This window comes from Oxyura jamaicensis, chromosome 20 (genome assembly GCF_011077185.1).
Source record: "Oxyura jamaicensis isolate SHBP4307 breed ruddy duck chromosome 20, BPBGC_Ojam_1.0, whole genome shotgun sequence".
NCBI classification, from domain to species: Eukaryota; Metazoa; Chordata; class Aves; order Anseriformes; family Anatidae; genus Oxyura; species Oxyura jamaicensis.
Window position 1 is genome coordinate 15,655,737 of NC_048912.1, and position 17,884 is coordinate 15,673,620.

Here is a 17,884-nt window from a genome sequence, read left to right on the forward strand (position 1 = left end):
CCTGCACTCACACCACCACAGCCAGTCCAGTGCCACACCAAGCACAGCATGACAGCTGCTGCTCGGCCCCACTCCCAAGCCCCTCTGTCACTTTGAAGGCCTTACCTTTACAACTGCCCTTTCTGCCAGAGGATTCAGACATAAATTGTACTCTAAATTCAATATCAGTCATTAATATTTCATGATTACAAAACGTTAAGGATAATGTCACTGGGAGGAATGTCTGGGCAGTTAAAACAGATGAGTCAGAGCCTGCTGATGGGAGAAGTCAGAGCACTCAAGAGTCTCCCCGGCTTTTGAAGCAATGCAGCCTGACAGGCTCTCCTGCCGGAGGGTATCCGCAGCATTTACTGACTTGCTCTGAAATCTTAGATGCTGCGTATAAATATTTTCCTTCTGATTCTTGTCACCTCACATTTCCTCTGGATGCTGAGCTACGCGGCTGCACCACAAGCCCTCCTCCCTGGCCAGCGCTGGCAGAGCTTCCCCTGCAGAGCCCTGGGGCTGCCCCACAGCCAGCAGGCAGGACGTGCGCAGTGGGGCACCACAGCCGGGCGCGTGGCGCTCACCCAGCCAGCAGGCACAATGCATCAGTGCAGGGCAACAGAGCCAGAGGTCCCAGCCTGGGGCAGCTGGGGTCTGGCCAAGGGCACTGCCCTTCCTTCCCTAGGGCAGCATGGGCATGACAGTGCCCCAGCCCCACGTGTGCAGATCCCTGCCAGTGCAGCACTGGCCTTCCTGAAGCCAGAATGATCCAGCAGAAACCAGCCTCTGGGCCCCCATTCAGGCCCCTGATGCAGTTTCTTGAATCTGACTGGCATCTTCCTATTCAAAAAAAAAAAAAAAAAAAAAAAAAGCAAAGAACCAGGAACCCCATGGGGTCTCTCCAAGCAAAACCTAGGAAAGCTTTTGCACAGAGTCTAACAAGCAGGTCTTGGCAAGTATCCGCAGGAATGGGGAGGTGCTTCGCAGCCAAAGCGGCTCGCTGGTATCAGCTGCCATGGGGTGACAGAGCACAGCAGGTCCCAGACAGACCTGGTGACTTGTACATCAGAAATGAAGAAAACTGAAGAACATGGCAATGCTTTCCTGCTTCCCAGCATGGTGCCTGGGATTGAAGCCCATCTCCATCTTAAGGCTCAGAAAAAGGAAGAACACGGAGAAGATGAGCAATTTCTGGGGCCCCTGGGCAATATCCACCATCCTGCAGGGGAACCTGCACAGCCCGTGAGCCAATGTTTGCACTGTGCAAACATTACAGAGGGCAGCAGGATACCCAGGGCAGTCTCACCCTCTTCCTACCCACGGTGCAGCACCTACAGGGAATCAAAGCCTTCCCTTTGCTGCTATTATTTTCTTTTCATTCTTCAAAAGGAGCTTATTCAAAGCTCCTTTGAGCAGCAGGACCCAGGTTTGTTCTCTCCTGGAGTAAAGAAGACACACACAACTTCTGCTGGAAACATCCAAGCCAGGCTCTGCCACCCCAGTGTCAAACAGGAAAGATCAACCAACAAACCGTGCACAGCCCCTATGCTGCTCCCTCCTGGCTCTCGCAGCTGGGTGTGCACAGATTTGGCACTTACTGCAAATACAGGCGCTGGGGTAGCACAGCCACGGGGGAAGGAGACGACTGTCACACAGGGAGGCCAGAAAGGAGTTCATTTCAGAAGAGGACAAGAGAGCTTCCCCTCATCCTCTGCCATGATGCTTGTCTGGGAGGCCACGGGGTGAAGCTGAGTGCTGTGGCTGGGGCTCAAGCAACCTGGCAGCACCGAAGCCATCAGGCAGCTCTACTGCTGCCGCCCCCATCCCCTTCCCCAGCATCCCCCTGCCTATGCTCCCTCCACAGAGCCATATCGCTCCCCCTCCACCTCACTTGCGTTGTCCCATGAGGCAGGTGCTCCACGCTCTGCCTGTCACTATGCTATTTATTTCACCAACTAAAAGCACCTCTCACTGGGCAGAGCAGAGCATGCAGGAGGGGAGCATCAGAGGCAGGTTCAGAAAACTTCTGGGGGCTCTTCCCAGTTTGCAGCCTTCTAGCCCACAGTGGGGGGGTGCAAATGCAGGTCTGGCAAGACTTGGAGCCAAGAAGGAAGGGCACGGGAGGCATCTAGAGCAACATACCTGTCGTGCAGGTACAGCCTGCCACCACCTTGAGCCCCCAGCAGCAGTGAGTGCTGGCAGTCTCCGTTTTGCAGGGCTCCAGCTGAGGGGGCATCCACCCGCAGCATGCAGCTGACTGGGAGGATTTGGTGACATGAACGCAGATCTCCAAGAGCCCCCTGAGCTGCTCACCAGGTGTGAACGCAGGGAGCAAGCTGCACAGGGATGACTGCTAGAGCCGGTGCATAGATAACACAGATTTGATTATTATTTGACCACGATCCCTTATTAATGACTGAGTCAGGAAGAGTATTTTTAGGTTGTCTAGGGAGATGTCAGACTATGTAATGCTGCATTTATTTATTTATTTATTTATTTTCAGCGTTAATTAACTGTTACACCTTGGTCACCTTTGCAGTGAATATGCCTGTATTTCTCCCTCTGCCCCTGCTACGGTCCAGCACAGACTGCCTGCTCCGCACAGCGCTCCTCCATCTCACCTGCTTCCATCGCGAGGACAGTGATGTTGTGCCACCCTGCTGTCTCCCGATCCAGGACCTTTCCTGTCACAATGGCACCTGTGTTGGCGTCGATGTCAAAGATCCTCTCTGTGTCTGTGCTGCGGTCGATAGCATACCTGAGACCAGGCAAGAGGGAAAACCATGAACAACTGGACGTACCAAGGCCAACCTCATAGTCAGCTCTGGGGGTACAGGGTCTTATGCAGCAGGCACTGCGTCACTGCTCCTCTGCTGCAGCTGGGTACACGAAGGCCGTGTCTCTGCCAGGCTGCCAGCCCAGAGTGCTCTCGTAAAATTAAAGTGTGGCTTTTGGTGTACAAAGCAGAACCAAATGCAGACTGTGGACAAGGGGTAAAACCTGCTCTGATGGGAACCTCGTGTTCAGGATAGAGCAATACAGAAATCATGGGCTGTAACTCCAGCCATGACTTTAGAAAGCTGCTGAGCTGTAGGCTCAGGGGCTTCAGGAAAGACATTAACCAAAAGTGAGCCCCCCTCACCCACCGCTCCCTCCCAACCCTTCCACAGGACCCCGATGAGAGCACAGCAGCTACAGCAGGTGCAAGTGGCAAAGTCTCCTCCGAGCACAGATGGAACCCCTGCAACCAGAGCAAGAACCCCGGCAGCACAGGGGTGGGCAACAGCTAGTGCCCCTGCAACCGGCGCAGCACATCATCCCCTGCAGCCCCTCAGCCTGCACTTGCTGAGGCTGCCTGGTTTTACCAGGGCAGGCTGAAGGGCTCCAACCCAGCAGAGTCCTGCTGCAAGCTGCTCATTCTCCTTCCCTGGGGCTGCTCCAGCACAAACCCCTAAAATCCCTCTCCATGCCTCCGCAGCAGCTCCCCATGCCTCGGGAGTGCTGTTCCCACCTCTGTCACAGCTCGTGAGAAGGCAAACAGCTAGGCTTAACCCCAGGCTTTAGCCGTGACACCACGAGCCTAGGCAGCCAGTCCTGGTGGCATGTCCTGCATTTCCAACCATTGTGCACAGAATAAAGCAGGCTAACATTAAATCAGGTGCAATTAGGATGTGTGCTCCTTGAAGGCAGGGACTGGAAAGGAAGCTCAATCCAACTGAGGCCCTTGAGTGCAGCCATAACACAAATAACCACCACCACTATCAGAATTAGAAGTCCAGAAGGCCTACAAATCACAAACAATTCAGCATAATGTTATTGTGTGCAGCATCTTTCATACAGACTGCATCCCAGAGTGCTTTACAGAATTAAATAATACAAGACAGCAAAGAGTACAAAGGATAAATTACCAAAAGGAGGGCTGTGAATAAATTAAAACCTTCAGTCACATGTCCAACAACAGAAGGAAGATAAACGCAGAGACAAAGCACACTGAAAAGCTGACAGACAAGACAGTGCTGAGGGCACGCCAGACAGGCAGAGCAGAGCAGGACGGACTGGCAGCACGCTCAGGATGGTGCAGGCATGCTGCACAGTGGCTGTACAAAAGTCTCTGCTCCTCACTCAGCCCAGCCGTGCTCTGTAAGCCTGCCTCCTGCATGGCCCAGAGCACCAGCCCTGGGCACAGGGACAGCTGCCCTGCACAGAGCTGTTGGCAGCCCCCGTGCCTTCCCACACTGGCCAGGAGGGAGCCAGCTGCACGTGGATTGCCTCCCAGGGGCACCTATCATCCACACAGCAGAGCATCGTTACCTGATGGAGGCACCTAAACAGAATACAAATGGCTTTATGCCTACAGAATGCCTACTGTTATACAGCACCAGATTGCATTCCTTAGCTCCCTCCGTTTCAGGCAGATGGGGATGAGAAAGTACAGCAGCACTTACTTGTAGTTAAGGGAAAACATTCAAAAATCACTATCTAAACCTCATTGGTGCACATGCATAAACTATCACGTTCTGCACCTGTGTGGCTGGCTTCCTCTGTCTTGGCATGTACTGCAGCCTCTCATCCACTCTGCATTCTCCCACTGCGAAGGGAAAGGAGAGGGAGATCTGGCTGCTCCAACTAGTACAAATCAGTACAACATTCTGCTAGAAGAAGGAACAGAAATTGGGATGACAAAACCTAATATCCTTCCAATAGCATAATTGATGTTTGCATAACTGCTTCCATGGTTCTACTGCATCCCCTGACCTCCACCACATCCTCTTCTGTTCTGATTTTACTACTGTCAGAGGTCAGGATGGTACTTCACCTCCATATGCCTCCTTGCTTCTTGGTTAATCCCATGCCTGTTTTGTTCACACTCATATAATTACTGCATAGACAAAGATGTCTTCAAAAGAAAAATAGAAGCTACACAGGAAAACCCAGTTAGTGATGGGAGACACCACTGTGCCTGAAAACATCTTGTACCAGCTGCCTGCATGGACGGGGGTGGGAGGCTGGTAGGGAAGCGGGAGGCTGGGGGGGAGACGTGACACTCTGCGTCATGTCACACATAACCTCTTCTTATGCTTCCAATTGTTTTGCTGCTAAGGTTGTCTTCCATCATTTCTGAGTTGTCTGGTGAGGACTGATCACCCATACTCTGTGTCAGGGCACAAACCAACATGGAAATCTGATCCCTTTGTCATTGCTGCTACAGAGGGAGCTGCCACCTTCTCAGTGCTGTGCCATGGGAAGAAGACAAAGCTCTGGGTGCTGCCTGCATTTGCCACCAAAGCAAGGCTAAGATTGTTTCTATGCTCTGTGATTTTGGATGTGGCCAGTCCAGGTGGGTCTATAATTCCATCTGCACAAAGTGTTGTGGAGGCTCTGGAGCGCTATGCTGGCACTGGACATGGGAACCAAGGGGTGCAAGGATGTCAGTCTGCTCCCTACAAAGCAACCCCGTAGCCAACTCAGAAATCTTCAGAAAATCTGCTCCACAGCACTCTACATGACCATAGACCTCCTCTTCCAAGAGGTTACAGCCAACCCTGTGGAGACCAGGGCTTCCAATGAGAAGGTAACTAGTATGCTCAGTTTATATCATTTTGTAATATGATCTTTACCAACCAATGCTATGCTGACCATCACAAGCCTCTCCACCACTAGTAATCCAGCTTCACCTTCACCTGTTCCACCGAAGTGAAACTTGGGAAGTGGCACCAATTAGTCCCTGGTCCTCCATGTATGCAGAAGTAGGATATATGCTTATTCCTCCTAAAGCCTGCTGCTGTTCCATATCTGGAACTGCAGTCCCCAGCTCTGATTGGGATGCAGACCTTGTAATCCATTTTCCTCTCTTCCTGCTGGCACTGCCTGTTGGTCTGGATGTTACAAGTGACTGTTTAATTTAGACAGCTTTTTTGGTGCTCATCTTTCTCACGAATGCATTTCTCAAGCAGTTTGTTTCAATTCTCCCCCTGAATGCAACAAGGAGTACATTTTATGCCATGTGTTTTGTTAATAGGGAGCTTTTCAAGCACTGTGTGAAAAGCTTTTTGTTATGTTTGTTTTTTCCTCCTCTCCCTTTTGTGTTAAAGCAGGTTGTAGTTCTTGCTGTGCTGTTGGAGTCTATAAAATGCCTATGTCCAACATGTGCCTCTGGATTTGGTGAAAGCCAAACAAGAGTATCTCTGAGAACCTTAAATCCCAAGCAACGTCTTCCCAGTGCTGATAAAGCCTGGAATGCACACAATCAGAGCACAGACTTTCACTGCAGAGAGAAAAACAGAAAGCTTCCATGTAAACAGCCTCACGTACGCAGGCAGTCTATCACTGTTTTACCTAATACAAAGGCTCAGCTGAGAAACATCACACTACACGCAGGAAATACACAGCCAAAGCCAAAAAGCCAACTGGAAACTAAATGTTTTCTAAAAAGAGCGGTTCCAGCTTTTGTTAGGCAACAAATTAGGATGGAATAAAATAAAAAGCACCATTCTTGAGAAAGGCATTTTCTGCCTGCCCCGTTGTGGGTTTCCATGTGCCCCAGAGGAAGTGGGCAGCCTGTGCTGTGCTGAGCTTCAGCACAACTCCCTGCTTCACAGTGTCACTGCCGAAGGGTGCGTGAACCTCTCCAAGCCGCTGCAAGCTGGGGCCCTCTGGGTGCCCCAGCAATCCTCCAGCCCAGGCAAGCAGCTGCAGCGGGTGCCACATCCGCACACAGCTGGGACACAGCACCCCAGAGAGGGCGAGCAAGCAGTGTCCCCGGGACGGTTCCCACCACAGGGGAGTCAGACACTACTTCAGCCCTCACATCTTCATAACAGGTCACTTCAGGATCCAACCCGGCTCACCTGGGAGGGATGTGTTCTCACACCGAGCAGCCACATCTTCATGGGACAAGCGAACTGGCAGGGGGGCTGTAGCCTGCCTCCAGCAGCTGCTTCAGGCCAGTCAGCGCATCAGGAGCCACAGAGCCCTCTTTGTGTTCACTTGCGGATGGAAACAAAGAGCCAAGGGCACGTCCTGTCCCATTTGGCTAAAAATACTTCCAAAACCTTGTTATTGGCAGCCTGGTGTCAGCAGGACCTGGAAATGCTGACAGAGCTGATTTTTGCTCAGCTGTCTCTGGTGATCCTTGTTCTTTCTTGCCTCAAGGGGAGAGTGCCTCTCATCATGACAGAAGGTGGTGGCCCTCCTCTCTTCATGCGGCAGAGCCAACAGAGCAGAGTCCAGGAGACGGCAGCCTCTGCAGAAACACAACCATGTTTTTGCTCCCACCCACCTCTAGCAGAGGAGGATCAGGAAGTTACAGGGATCCACTGAACTGAAAAGAGTTGAAAGGGTTCACACCAACTTCAAGCAGCTGAGGATCAAACGCTGGCCATGTTGTCAGGACCGGTTGCTCTCTAATGTAACAGAGGTGAAGTACAAGTGCTGGCTTCTTGCGACTGTACTTTGAGTAGCACACTTGAAATGTGAGGTGACTTACTGCTGTCTCCTGCTGATGTGCTAGTGTCACATCCTGGCAGGGCATGGCAGGATGCTTGCATTAATGTTTGTGCACCACTTTGAAGCTATGAGCAGCTGCTTATGTGGCAAAGTATTTTATTAATCTACCTGGCTAGCCAGGGGACAGGAAAGCAGGAGAGATCAAACAGCACCTTCCTCCTGCATTGGTGCTGCACCAGCAGCAACCTGCAGTTCCACGCAGTACGTGTGGGAACAGCAGGGAATGGTCACCCACCCACGCAAGTGCAAAGGGAGCCTCACAGGAGGATGGACTGGCCACGCCTCGTGACAGCAGGCACTGCCAGAACAGAGGTGAGTGGGGAAAGGACCAGGTGGGTGCTCCCTGGTGCCACCAGGGAGCTGGGGGGATGCAGGATGAGCTATCTGCCTGGGGACAGCTAGAGGGTGGGGGGCACAGATTCAAGTGCATCATGCAAGGAAAACCACATTGCAATTCCCAAGCTGCAGCAGATACCCAGGGGTCCTGCTGGCCATGCCTCATGCCTCAGCACAAGTCATTACCTTGCCTGGCACTACGCTTTCTGTAAGACAGAGATGCATGTACAGTAAAGTTTGGCCTGTAACACTCTTGCTCCTACTGAGTACTTGAATCTGCTTCTCTCTGCTCCAAGTCCTCATCACCTTCTGCACAGTGGTAGAAAGCCTCTCTGCTTTCTTTTGTTCTGTCTGCAAACAAGGCAACAAACTCCATGGGGAAACAGCATAAAGAACAAGAGAAAACGAGAAGGATAGTTCTGTCTCCATGGCACTTTTCCCACAATTACAGATCAGAAAGTAAAATCTATGTTCTGTAGCACTGCTAGAAACACTCCAGTGGAAAAGTACAGGCACATGTGTACACACACAGATATGTAGAAAGACCACACGCATCTAATGAGCACAAGCTAACAGCCACGTGCTCAGGGCAGGCCACAAAGAAAGAAGAACTCAGACACAGCCTGAAGGGAAAGGGAACCAATAAACCAAGGTGCTTGTAGGCGCTTTGAGAACACGTCCAACAGATAGCACCAACAGTGCAAGCGTTGCCTGATCACATACACAGTTCATTCTGTGCCAAGGCTGATTCCCTTACCCCAAAGAAAACTTGCAGCACCCAGCTTTGACACAATGCCCTCTGCTAGCTGCCAGGCATCTGTAGATAGCAGTTTTCCATTTGCAGAATCCTCTCTGAGCTTTCTATATATCTTGATCTTAATTTCCTTGAAGACCTGGAGATGCCCCCCAGCCCACCCTGAACCAACACGCTCCCCTGCAGTCAACACAACACCCCAAGCAGCCATGCAGGGACATCATCAATGGGATCAGTACAGTACCCAAGCCCTCCCTGGCCATCTCAAATCCCCAACATGTCCCAGTTTATCGCTGACAGGGACAGGCTCCATACAGAGCTCTCAAATGCAAAGCCACTGCAGCTCATTTGAAGTGAGCGGCTGTACACAAAGTGCCTGCAGCCCCACCATCACCTGGCATGAGAACACACATTTCAAGGAAATTTTCCACATATTGAGGATGTTTTCAGAACACCAGCTTTTCATCCCAACTGCTCATGACTCAGGCCAGTTGGCAGAGCCAGAAGGCTGCTTTGTGCCTTAGGTAATAACAATTTAACAAGGTAACAATCTCTTTAGCCACAAATTAAATGGAAATGGGAAATGTCCTGTGCAGATAAGCTGCTGCCTGGATTATGTCCCCTACCCAAATATAAACTCCTCTGATCTTTCATCCCTGTGCACACATGCACACACGCACAGAACTAAGCTCTAGCTCTGCACTTCCCAAGCTTCACCTCATTTATCATTCTTCATCGCTGCCTGCCTGTCATTTCTGGTCGCTTGCTTAGCCAGTGTCAGGCAGCGCTGCAGATGCCTCACTGTCAGCAGCAAGGACATGCAAGCATCACCCCACCACCTTCCCTGACGCTCCCCTGCCAATTGCAAACCTGTCACTTGCCAGTGACATGTCTGTCACCTGCAAGATGGCTGTTCTAGCTTGCCTGTACCTGTGTGCGGACTGTCACTCACTGCCAGCCCCGCGCATGCACAGTGCACATCACCCTCACCTATGCTGCCCCTCCACTTCCAGCATTGCCTCCCCGCTGCCCCAGTGATGGCCATGAGCCCTCCAGCCACAACCATCCCTTGCAGGTGACCCTATGCCTGCTGCTAATAGGAAAGGAAGAGGATACGAAGTTCAGGCAGATGCTTTACCGGACAGGGTGGTTCGCTGTATCAGGGTCAAGGGCAGTGACCACCCCCACGACAGAGCCGACTTGTGCGTCCTCCTGGACCTCCATCAGGTTGGAGGGGGGGCGGAACTCAGGGGGCTCGTCGACATCCAGCACAGACACCCGCACAATGGTCTGGTCCCGGAAGGTGCCCAGGTCCACAAAACGTGGGTCCACGAACTTGTTCAGGGCCTCCACCACGACGGTGTGCACTTTTTTTGACTCATAGTCAAGAGGCTGAGACAACAGGAGAGAATTAGCCACATTCAGGTCAAGGAGCCCCTGTCACTGCCCCTTCCTTCACAGGCTGCTGCTCCACAGACACTGTGGCAGCGCTAGAGTCTGCTCTCCAGGAAGGGCCCCTGAGTTCTTGGACCCACACTCTGCCCTCCCACCAGCTGCGCCCACACCAAAGGCAGCAGGAAAAAGAGGAAACATCCAGCCTGCTTCCCAGGGACCCCACTCGGTGCCCAGACAAAACTCATCAAGAAGACAGCAGACTGCACATTGGCAAGTGAGTGGTTTTGGATCATTAATCACCCTGTGATTATTTCTACAGAGGCAGCGAGCTGAGTGCAGTGGCCTTGGTGAATAATAATTTTTTCTTGCCTGTAACAAGTATTTGCTTGATTGTTTTTGCTGCCAAAGCAGATAAACTCAAAGTCCTGTTGATCAGGTATGGGAATTAAGCGGGCATATTCCTCTTCCTAACAGGTGCTATCAATAACAGCTGTAAGCACTGGTCTTCACTGCCTTGAGCACAGCTTCACCCAAACACTGCTCGCTTCACTGCGGCGCTGGGAGCCGTGCTGTGCCAGCCTCCAGCAGGCAGTGCACTGCTGCTCCTTTTCAGCCTTTCCTCCTAGACACAGGTCTGTGCTTTGCCATCCAGGCAGAACAGGTCTCTCCCTACATCTGCAAGCACAAAAATGCAACTGCTACTTCTACAGCAACACTCAGCAGAGCATTTATTTCAGCTGAAATGAATCAGCAGGAGTGCCCCAAAGGAAAAAGTCCCCCTAGAGATCCCTGCCCTCCCTATCCAACCAGCTCTCCTTCTTTCTCACCTTCTGTACTGTGATAACAGCCTCTTGGGTATTGCTGTCTGTGGTGACTTTGAACATCTCCACCCCTTCTTCATCCTTCATCTGATACGTCATATCTGTGTTCTCCCCGACGTCAGAGTCCTCTGCCTTCACCCTCCCGATGGCGGTGCCCACAGGGGCAGTTTCAACAATGCTGAATTGATACATCTCTGGAGGAGAGAAAGGCACCAGGTCACAGCTCCTGCCTTTGTGCCCTCTCCAGTCTGGTATGCCCATCTGCACGCCTGCTTGGGGCCACAAGGCCTGCCCAAACTTTACCAGTATCTATAGTCCATAATGCCCTACCAGGCAAAAACATAAACCCTAGTCAAAAACAAGGCCTGCAGGAAGATAACTGGAGAGCACTAATGTTTTGAAGAGCCAGGTAAGGAAAGGGTTGATTTCTCAGTTTCTTTCCAGTTGCACTGCCCTGCAATCGGTGTTCTCCAATTCTTTGCAAACCTTGCCATTTCTAATTTCTATAAGCAGCAGCTAAGAGCTGAGCTTCCTCCAACTGCAGCATTCTTTCTAGTCTGTCAGCCCTGTGCTCACACCCTCTGTGGCTGCTGTGCAATGTAGAAATTGGACAACCCACTCTTCGCAGCAGGATCACCAACTCACTTGGGGGGTCCCAGGGGAAGACAAGAACAAGCCACAGGCCATTGGCCATGACTTGGATAACAGGGCTGTCTAGTGACCATACTGCTCTCAGGGAGTCAGGCAGTGTCATGATGCCTCCTGCTCTAACAGAATGTGCCAAGTTCTGAGGCAGCAGCCAGGAGGGGTCAGGTCAGTGGCCAATACTCAAGTACCTGGGAGAAAGCAGCACGACAGATCAGGCTGCCAGAGTGGCCCAGCACTGCTCTCTCCTGCAGCACTGCCCAAAGAGGGTCAAGGAGGGGGTATCCCTGCTCTCCCCACCACGCAGCCTGGCTCTTTCCTGAGGCCTTGGACAGACTCAGCCAAGGGAGCTGCCTCTCCGTCACACTGTTAGGCAGGGGTGCATTCAGAACCAGGCACGCAGTTCTGCACGCTACAGTGCCTTGGTGCTGCTGCCCTGCAAACAGCCCAGGCAGCAGGGTCAGCTCACCTGCAGCCACGTGCCAGGCTGTGCCGTGAGCCAAACTTCTGTCCCACCACCCACAAGGACTGGGATCAGGTCAAGGGCCAGTGCTCTGCCCCTACCACTGTCAGGACTTACTCTGAGGGAAGCGTGGTGGGTTGTCGTTGACATCAGTGACCACAATGGTGACTGTGGTGGATCCGGACAGGCCACCCAGCTGTCCTGCCATGTCTGTTGCACGGATCACCACCTCGTACCGGTCCTGTGTCTCACGGTCCAGGTCAGCCACAGCTGTCCGGATCACACCTGGAAATGGGCAGGACAGCATGAGTGTAGGCACATCACAGAGCATCACAGATAAGGGGTTGCTGGAGGATTACCTAGTCCAAACCCTGTGTCAAAGCAGGGCCAGCTAGATTTCCCAGCCTCTGCTCTTGTGGCAGATTCTCCAATACTTCACTAATCTTCATGGCCCTTTCCTGGACTACTCCAGTACACCCCTGTCTCTCTTGTATTTGGCAGCCCTGGAGGTGACACAGCATTCACATAATCTCACCAGTGCTGGGTAGAAGGAAAGCACACCTCCCCTGACTGCTGGTGATGCTCTTCATAAGGCAGCCCCAGGTGCTGCTGGCTGCCTTTTCCATAAAGACACGTTTAGCATCTGCTGCTAAAGACAGCATCTGCCGGGCCCTGGAGCAAGCAAACTCCTTTGCAGCCTTCAGAGATCACGCAAGCAAAAACTGACCAAGGGGAGAAATGTGCTCTGGAGAGAGGACCAGTATAGGGGATTGGCAGCCAGGCAGAAACAAACTGAACACACCCTCCTGGCACCTGGTCTCCATGGGCCACCAACCTGATCCCCACAAGTCTCGATGGCCAGATCACAGGTTCCTGTCACACAAGGTCCCTGCCTAGCTGCAGTTACAGTGGGCTGCCAGTAGCTCCAACAGGGTTAAGCTTCCATTTGGATGAAGTTTTTGCTTCCCCCCAGGGAGGCCAGGAGCAGGGTGAAGGAGTGGCAGGGGCCAGAGGTGCTGGGGCCAGCTGCAAGGTTTGCAGAATGCAGCTGTGTAAAAGCCCCAGCTGAGTCATAAAACCCCTTTGGCACAAATCCTCAGCAGTCCACTCATCCTTATCTGCTCAGACAGGAGCCACAGGAAGATGCGCACAGCTTGGAGCCACGGGAGGAGCAGCTGCTGCAGAGCAAAGCAGCACGGATGGGACAAGGGCAATGAGGACAGAGCTGGCCCCGTGTCCTCTGCCTGCCTGGCCAGCCTCCACCCCAGTCACTCTCCCCATATTGTGGGCTCTACACACCGGTCCTGCAGCTGCCGGGACAGGCTGAGGGCAGCAGATGGCTCCTGCCACAGCCACAGCCCGAGGGGCTGCATGCCGGTCCCCAGTAGTGCAGGTGGCGTGCATGCACTCAGGGCACTCACAGTCATCGGCTCATTACAGAACAGCAGCACCTGGCTCCACTTCACGTGTGCTGAATTGCCCAAGCATGCCTGGACAACACCTGAACAGAAAATAGGATAGCTGGAGAATCAGAGTCAGGGTATTTCCCGAGAGTATGGCTGCACAAAACCCCTCATTTTGAAGTGTCCCTCTAAGTTAAAGAGGCTGGAGATGCTACTGTTACATGCCCTATGTACCAGAGGCTGAGAACATACTAGAGACCTTGAAGCAAAAAAAATATGTATGGTATGTTAGTGCTTTTTATGAAATGAAATCTAAAAAAGTCTTTATAGGTCGTCACTTATCTGGGCTTGGAGAAGTGACCATGATCAAAATATACAGGAATGTAAAACAGAAAGGAAGGAATAGTGAAACCCAGAGAATACTGAGAATGGCAGAAGACAACTTCTTATGTCAGCCATGATGTTTCATTTACATGGAAACAAAGCACAGAGGAAACATTTTGAGAATGAAAGAAAGAAGTGACTGCCCTTGGGTGGCACCAGGGGCACACATGAATGTGTACACGAATACAAGGTTATTAGCAGTACATTCCCAGTCCAACTACCCCAGCAACAGCCCATAACAGCTAGAAATCAGCCTAAAATCCCCTCCAGCTCAGTTTCGTAACATTCCCCCAGATTTAGACACTGCTTTCTGATTTTGTAATTGCTCTCTTCCAGGCTTTCCCATTTAACTATTAGCTTTACCTCCTTTTATTATGAACCCTGCAAAATCCTTCGTTGCTTTGTTTCATCAACAACCCTGCCTGGCATCAGGGATGATGTGGGATGGGGATGCCCAGCTGTGTCCTATGTAGCCTCCAGTGATGGGGTGCATCCTGGTGGGATTGAGGAGCTCTGCCTGTGCCATGAGGACAGCAGAGGTTCACCGAGATCCTCATGGCGACTTGCAAGACATTTGCTTCATGCTACAAAGCAAGCGATGGCAGAGCATGGCAGCTGCCCAAGCCACTTGCCTCACCAAAGACTCTCTGGGCAGCCTTCAGCACAACCCCTGCAGGGTGGAGGGGAGTGTTGTGTGCCAGCACCCAGCTCCCACACAGCAAGCTGCAAGGAGGCAAGACGAGGCCTCAGGGACGTACCCTGAGACTTCTATGCATCAGCCCACCGCAGTCAGCAGGCTGTCACAGCTTCCCTGCTCACGTGTCCAGCATGAACTCAACCTCCTGACAAAGGCTGCAGACGGATGGGTCACACCAAGGAACCACTGGTGCTGTGGCCCAAAGGTAGTCAAACAAACAGCATTGAGCTGGAAGGAAGAAAGTATATTTTCTCCTCCTCTGCATGACATTAAAGGTACAGCAATAGCTGGCAACACTGTTCTGTAGACATTTATCTCTCCTTGCTTTCTGAAACTAGCAATTATTCCAACAATTACCATTGTTAGGATTTATTATAAAGACATCACCACTGTTTTGGATCCTTGCAGCTCGCTGGCTCTCATGGACAGGCACAATTTCACCCAACTTTCTCCGGTCCCTCTGCCATGTCAGTTCTGTAATTGCCTGGATTGTCACTGCCTTGAGCCCCATGAATCAATGGGAGGCTCTACCTCACCCACCATCTCTTGGGCACTTCCAGCAACTGCCAGTTCACACTCTGGGGTAATCCTCTTCCCTACTATTGCTCCTTCAATGAGGTCCATGCTCCTGGTCAGCACACCCATCAGAGGTGGCTCAGGGCACTGTCCAGCTCCTGCTAGTGAACATCCCAGCCCCTCTGCAGGGACGTAGCGGGTGTTTGCCTCGTGATGGGCCAATGGTCTATACTGGTTGCCCAGTTCCTCCTGGGTCTGCTGAGATGGAGTCATTTGGCCAGGAGTCCCACCCTGCCTCAAACAAAGGGGTTAGTTAATTCACCTCCAGGCAGACATCCTGGCAGAACTGCAACCTGCAGTCTGCAAGCAGCAGGCCTGGCCCTACACAGGTGCCCATTCCCCATGGGCTGCATGGGACTGACCTCAGCTGGTCGTGTTTATAGGCTTCTTCTGTCACTCTGCTATGAATATAAAGCCGCTATTTCTGGGCAAGCACCATTTCATTGAAATTTAAGCAATTCTGTTAATTAACAGGGTCTGAAGCATTTTATAATGAAAATGATTCATGTCAGCACAATAGTGATGAATTGGGATGAGAGGGAAAAAGCTCATGTATTCACCAAGGCTGTAATGACTTAAGTGAGCTGCTCATAACGATATAGCTCATAATACCCCATGCAAGATGGGAGCAGTGCTCAGGCGCTTCCCAGTACACTGCCAAGGTCGCCTGTCCCAGCACGGAGCAAGTCTGGGCCATTTGGCATGTGCAGAGCACAGCAAACTGTCCCAACCAGCACTGGTCCTTCTAGTGGCACAAGGAAGACAAAATCCTTGTTTTTGCCAGGGGTGCAGACTGTCAGCAGAAAGCACCTCCTGCCAAGACGTGCAGTGCTCATCTCATCCAGTCCATCCTGTAAAACTGGGGGTCTGATGTAGCTGAATTCCCCTTCCTCCAAGCCTCCACGAACCCCAGCAGGATTGTCACTGAGAAAGCTGTTCCCCGTAAAGTCACACGGGCCACACCAGGCTACTACTAGCACATCAGGCTGGTTTTATCTTTTGTGCTGTGGTGCCACTTACCACATGCTAATAGCCTTGGCAAATCAGGGGCTCCAAATGTACTCCACACCAACTCTTTGCATATGGCACCATGAATGCTGGCACAAATACCTACGAGCATCAAACTTATATGGTCTCATCTCCTACAGCCAGATAAGCCTGTGCTCCCCAAACACGATCCCCAGGGTCTCTGCAGAAGAAACAGTGAGAGATGATGGCATACCCCATTTTTCAAGGCACAGAGACAGAAGAGACAAGGACCAAGCAAGTGGAGATTCACCCTCTTTCCAGACAGAAGAACTGCCAAACATCGTCCTTCCCAGACACTGCCAACAAAGCAAGGACAACCTCCATCTCAGACTCTTCTCCCTAGTTCTTGTCAGCATTTATTATACTTGAATAATACAGACATGTAGTGACACACCCTCGGGTACAAGGCACATGTGGCTTTCTAGCATGATCCAAATTAATCAGTGTAATTACCCAGCAAGGGGACACTTACAACAGCACATAAAATACCACCAAATCTGCTCAATAGCCGGCACTATTTGGGTGATAAAACCAAAGCAGGACAAAGAACTCAGCGGGTAGCTGCCTTACAGGAATCTAATAATCATGGGCTTTACTCTGCTGTGAAATACTTCTAGCTCAGATGTTCACATCCTCAGAGCCCCTCTGGGCAAGGCACCTTCCATCTGAGGGCAGTCTGGACTAACATGTCCCCTGCCACAAAGTAAAAAGACACAACCGTTGTGAAGTAATGCATGTGGAAGGAGCCTCAGGAGGTCTGTGCTTCAACCACAGCTCGGAGCAGGCCACCATCAAAGCTGGATCAGATTACTCAGGGCCACATCCAGTCAGGTTTTGACCATCTCTAAAGACAGAAGTGTCACCCTCATGGTGGCACATTTTCTCTTTATATCCTATTGCTATTCCCCTTCCTGCAACTTGTCTCCTGTTGCTGTGCATGTCTGAGAAGAATCTGGCTCTGCCTCCTCTAACTGCTCATATTAGATCCCTGGAGAACACAGATTCACTCCTCCCTGAAACTTCATAGACCGGTTTGGGTTGGAAGGGGCCCCTAAAGATTGTTCAAATGTCATTAAAACAAACAGGTCACTGCCTCAGCAGTGATCAAGGTGGCAAGGCACTTGCCAGATCTTTCACCTTTGCCCACACCCACCTGCAGGGATTGGGAAAAACCAATGTATCTGCCAAGACAGAAGTGCTGTCGGGAGCACACATCCTGGAGGACGTCAGCCCACTGAAGATGGGACCCCAGCCCCAGGCACCAGCACCAAAACTAGCCTTCAGCTCAGGACGATCTGGGAAGCAGAAGCTACATGCAGTCTGAGGAAGGCAGCAGACACAAGGTTCAGGAGGCTCACGGCTCTTCAAATATGGCAGGGAGCTGAGACCCAGAAATGGAAGCTATATAGCTGCATCAGCTTATCCGAACTAAACAGCAGTGTCAATAGGAAGGGTACAGAGCCATACGGCTACTGTGGCTGAGGGATGCTGAAGCCCACTTGGATTCCTAACACAGCTCCTTTAATAGCAGGTGGCCAACTCTTTTCAAACTTGTGTGCCCCACAGCTCCTGGGACAGCACCACAGAGACAGGGCTGCTGCCATTGCTGGGGGAGGAGCACCTGGCAGGGTTTTGCTCCTGGCTCGGGCCAGCCTTGCACATCCAGCACAGAGGCAGCATTGCCCTGGAGGGAGGCTCCTACAGTGAGCTCTGACAGATGGGCCTGGCACTCTTACCCTTCCTTTACCAGCTAAACTCCTCTCATCATTCAATATTAATTCCCACTGCACATTAGTAAATACACCCTAATTTCCCCAAGACGAAACATGCAATATGTCCCAAAGTAACTGAAGTTACTTAAAGCATCAACCTCTGAAAGGGACTATCAAC

At 51.6% G+C, this 17,884-nt stretch overlaps 1 protein-coding gene across 2 annotated transcripts in view; it reads right to left on the reverse strand.

Moving 5' to 3' along the window:
• Window positions 1-17,884, reverse strand: part of CDH22 (cadherin 22) — a 53,325-nt gene that overhangs the window by 15,511 nt on the left and 19,930 nt on the right. For both annotated transcript variants that reach the window (XM_035344016.1, XM_035344015.1), the window contains 4 exons: window positions 12,023-12,190; window positions 10,804-10,991; window positions 9,720-9,973; window positions 2,607-2,743 (listed from right to left, as the gene is read on the reverse strand). In XM_035344016.1, coding sequence (XP_035199907.1) covers window positions 2,607-2,743; window positions 9,720-9,973; window positions 10,804-10,991; window positions 12,023-12,190 — 747 coding nt within the window. The remainder of the gene's footprint in view (window positions 1-2,606; window positions 2,744-9,719; window positions 9,974-10,803; window positions 10,992-12,022; window positions 12,191-17,884) is intronic.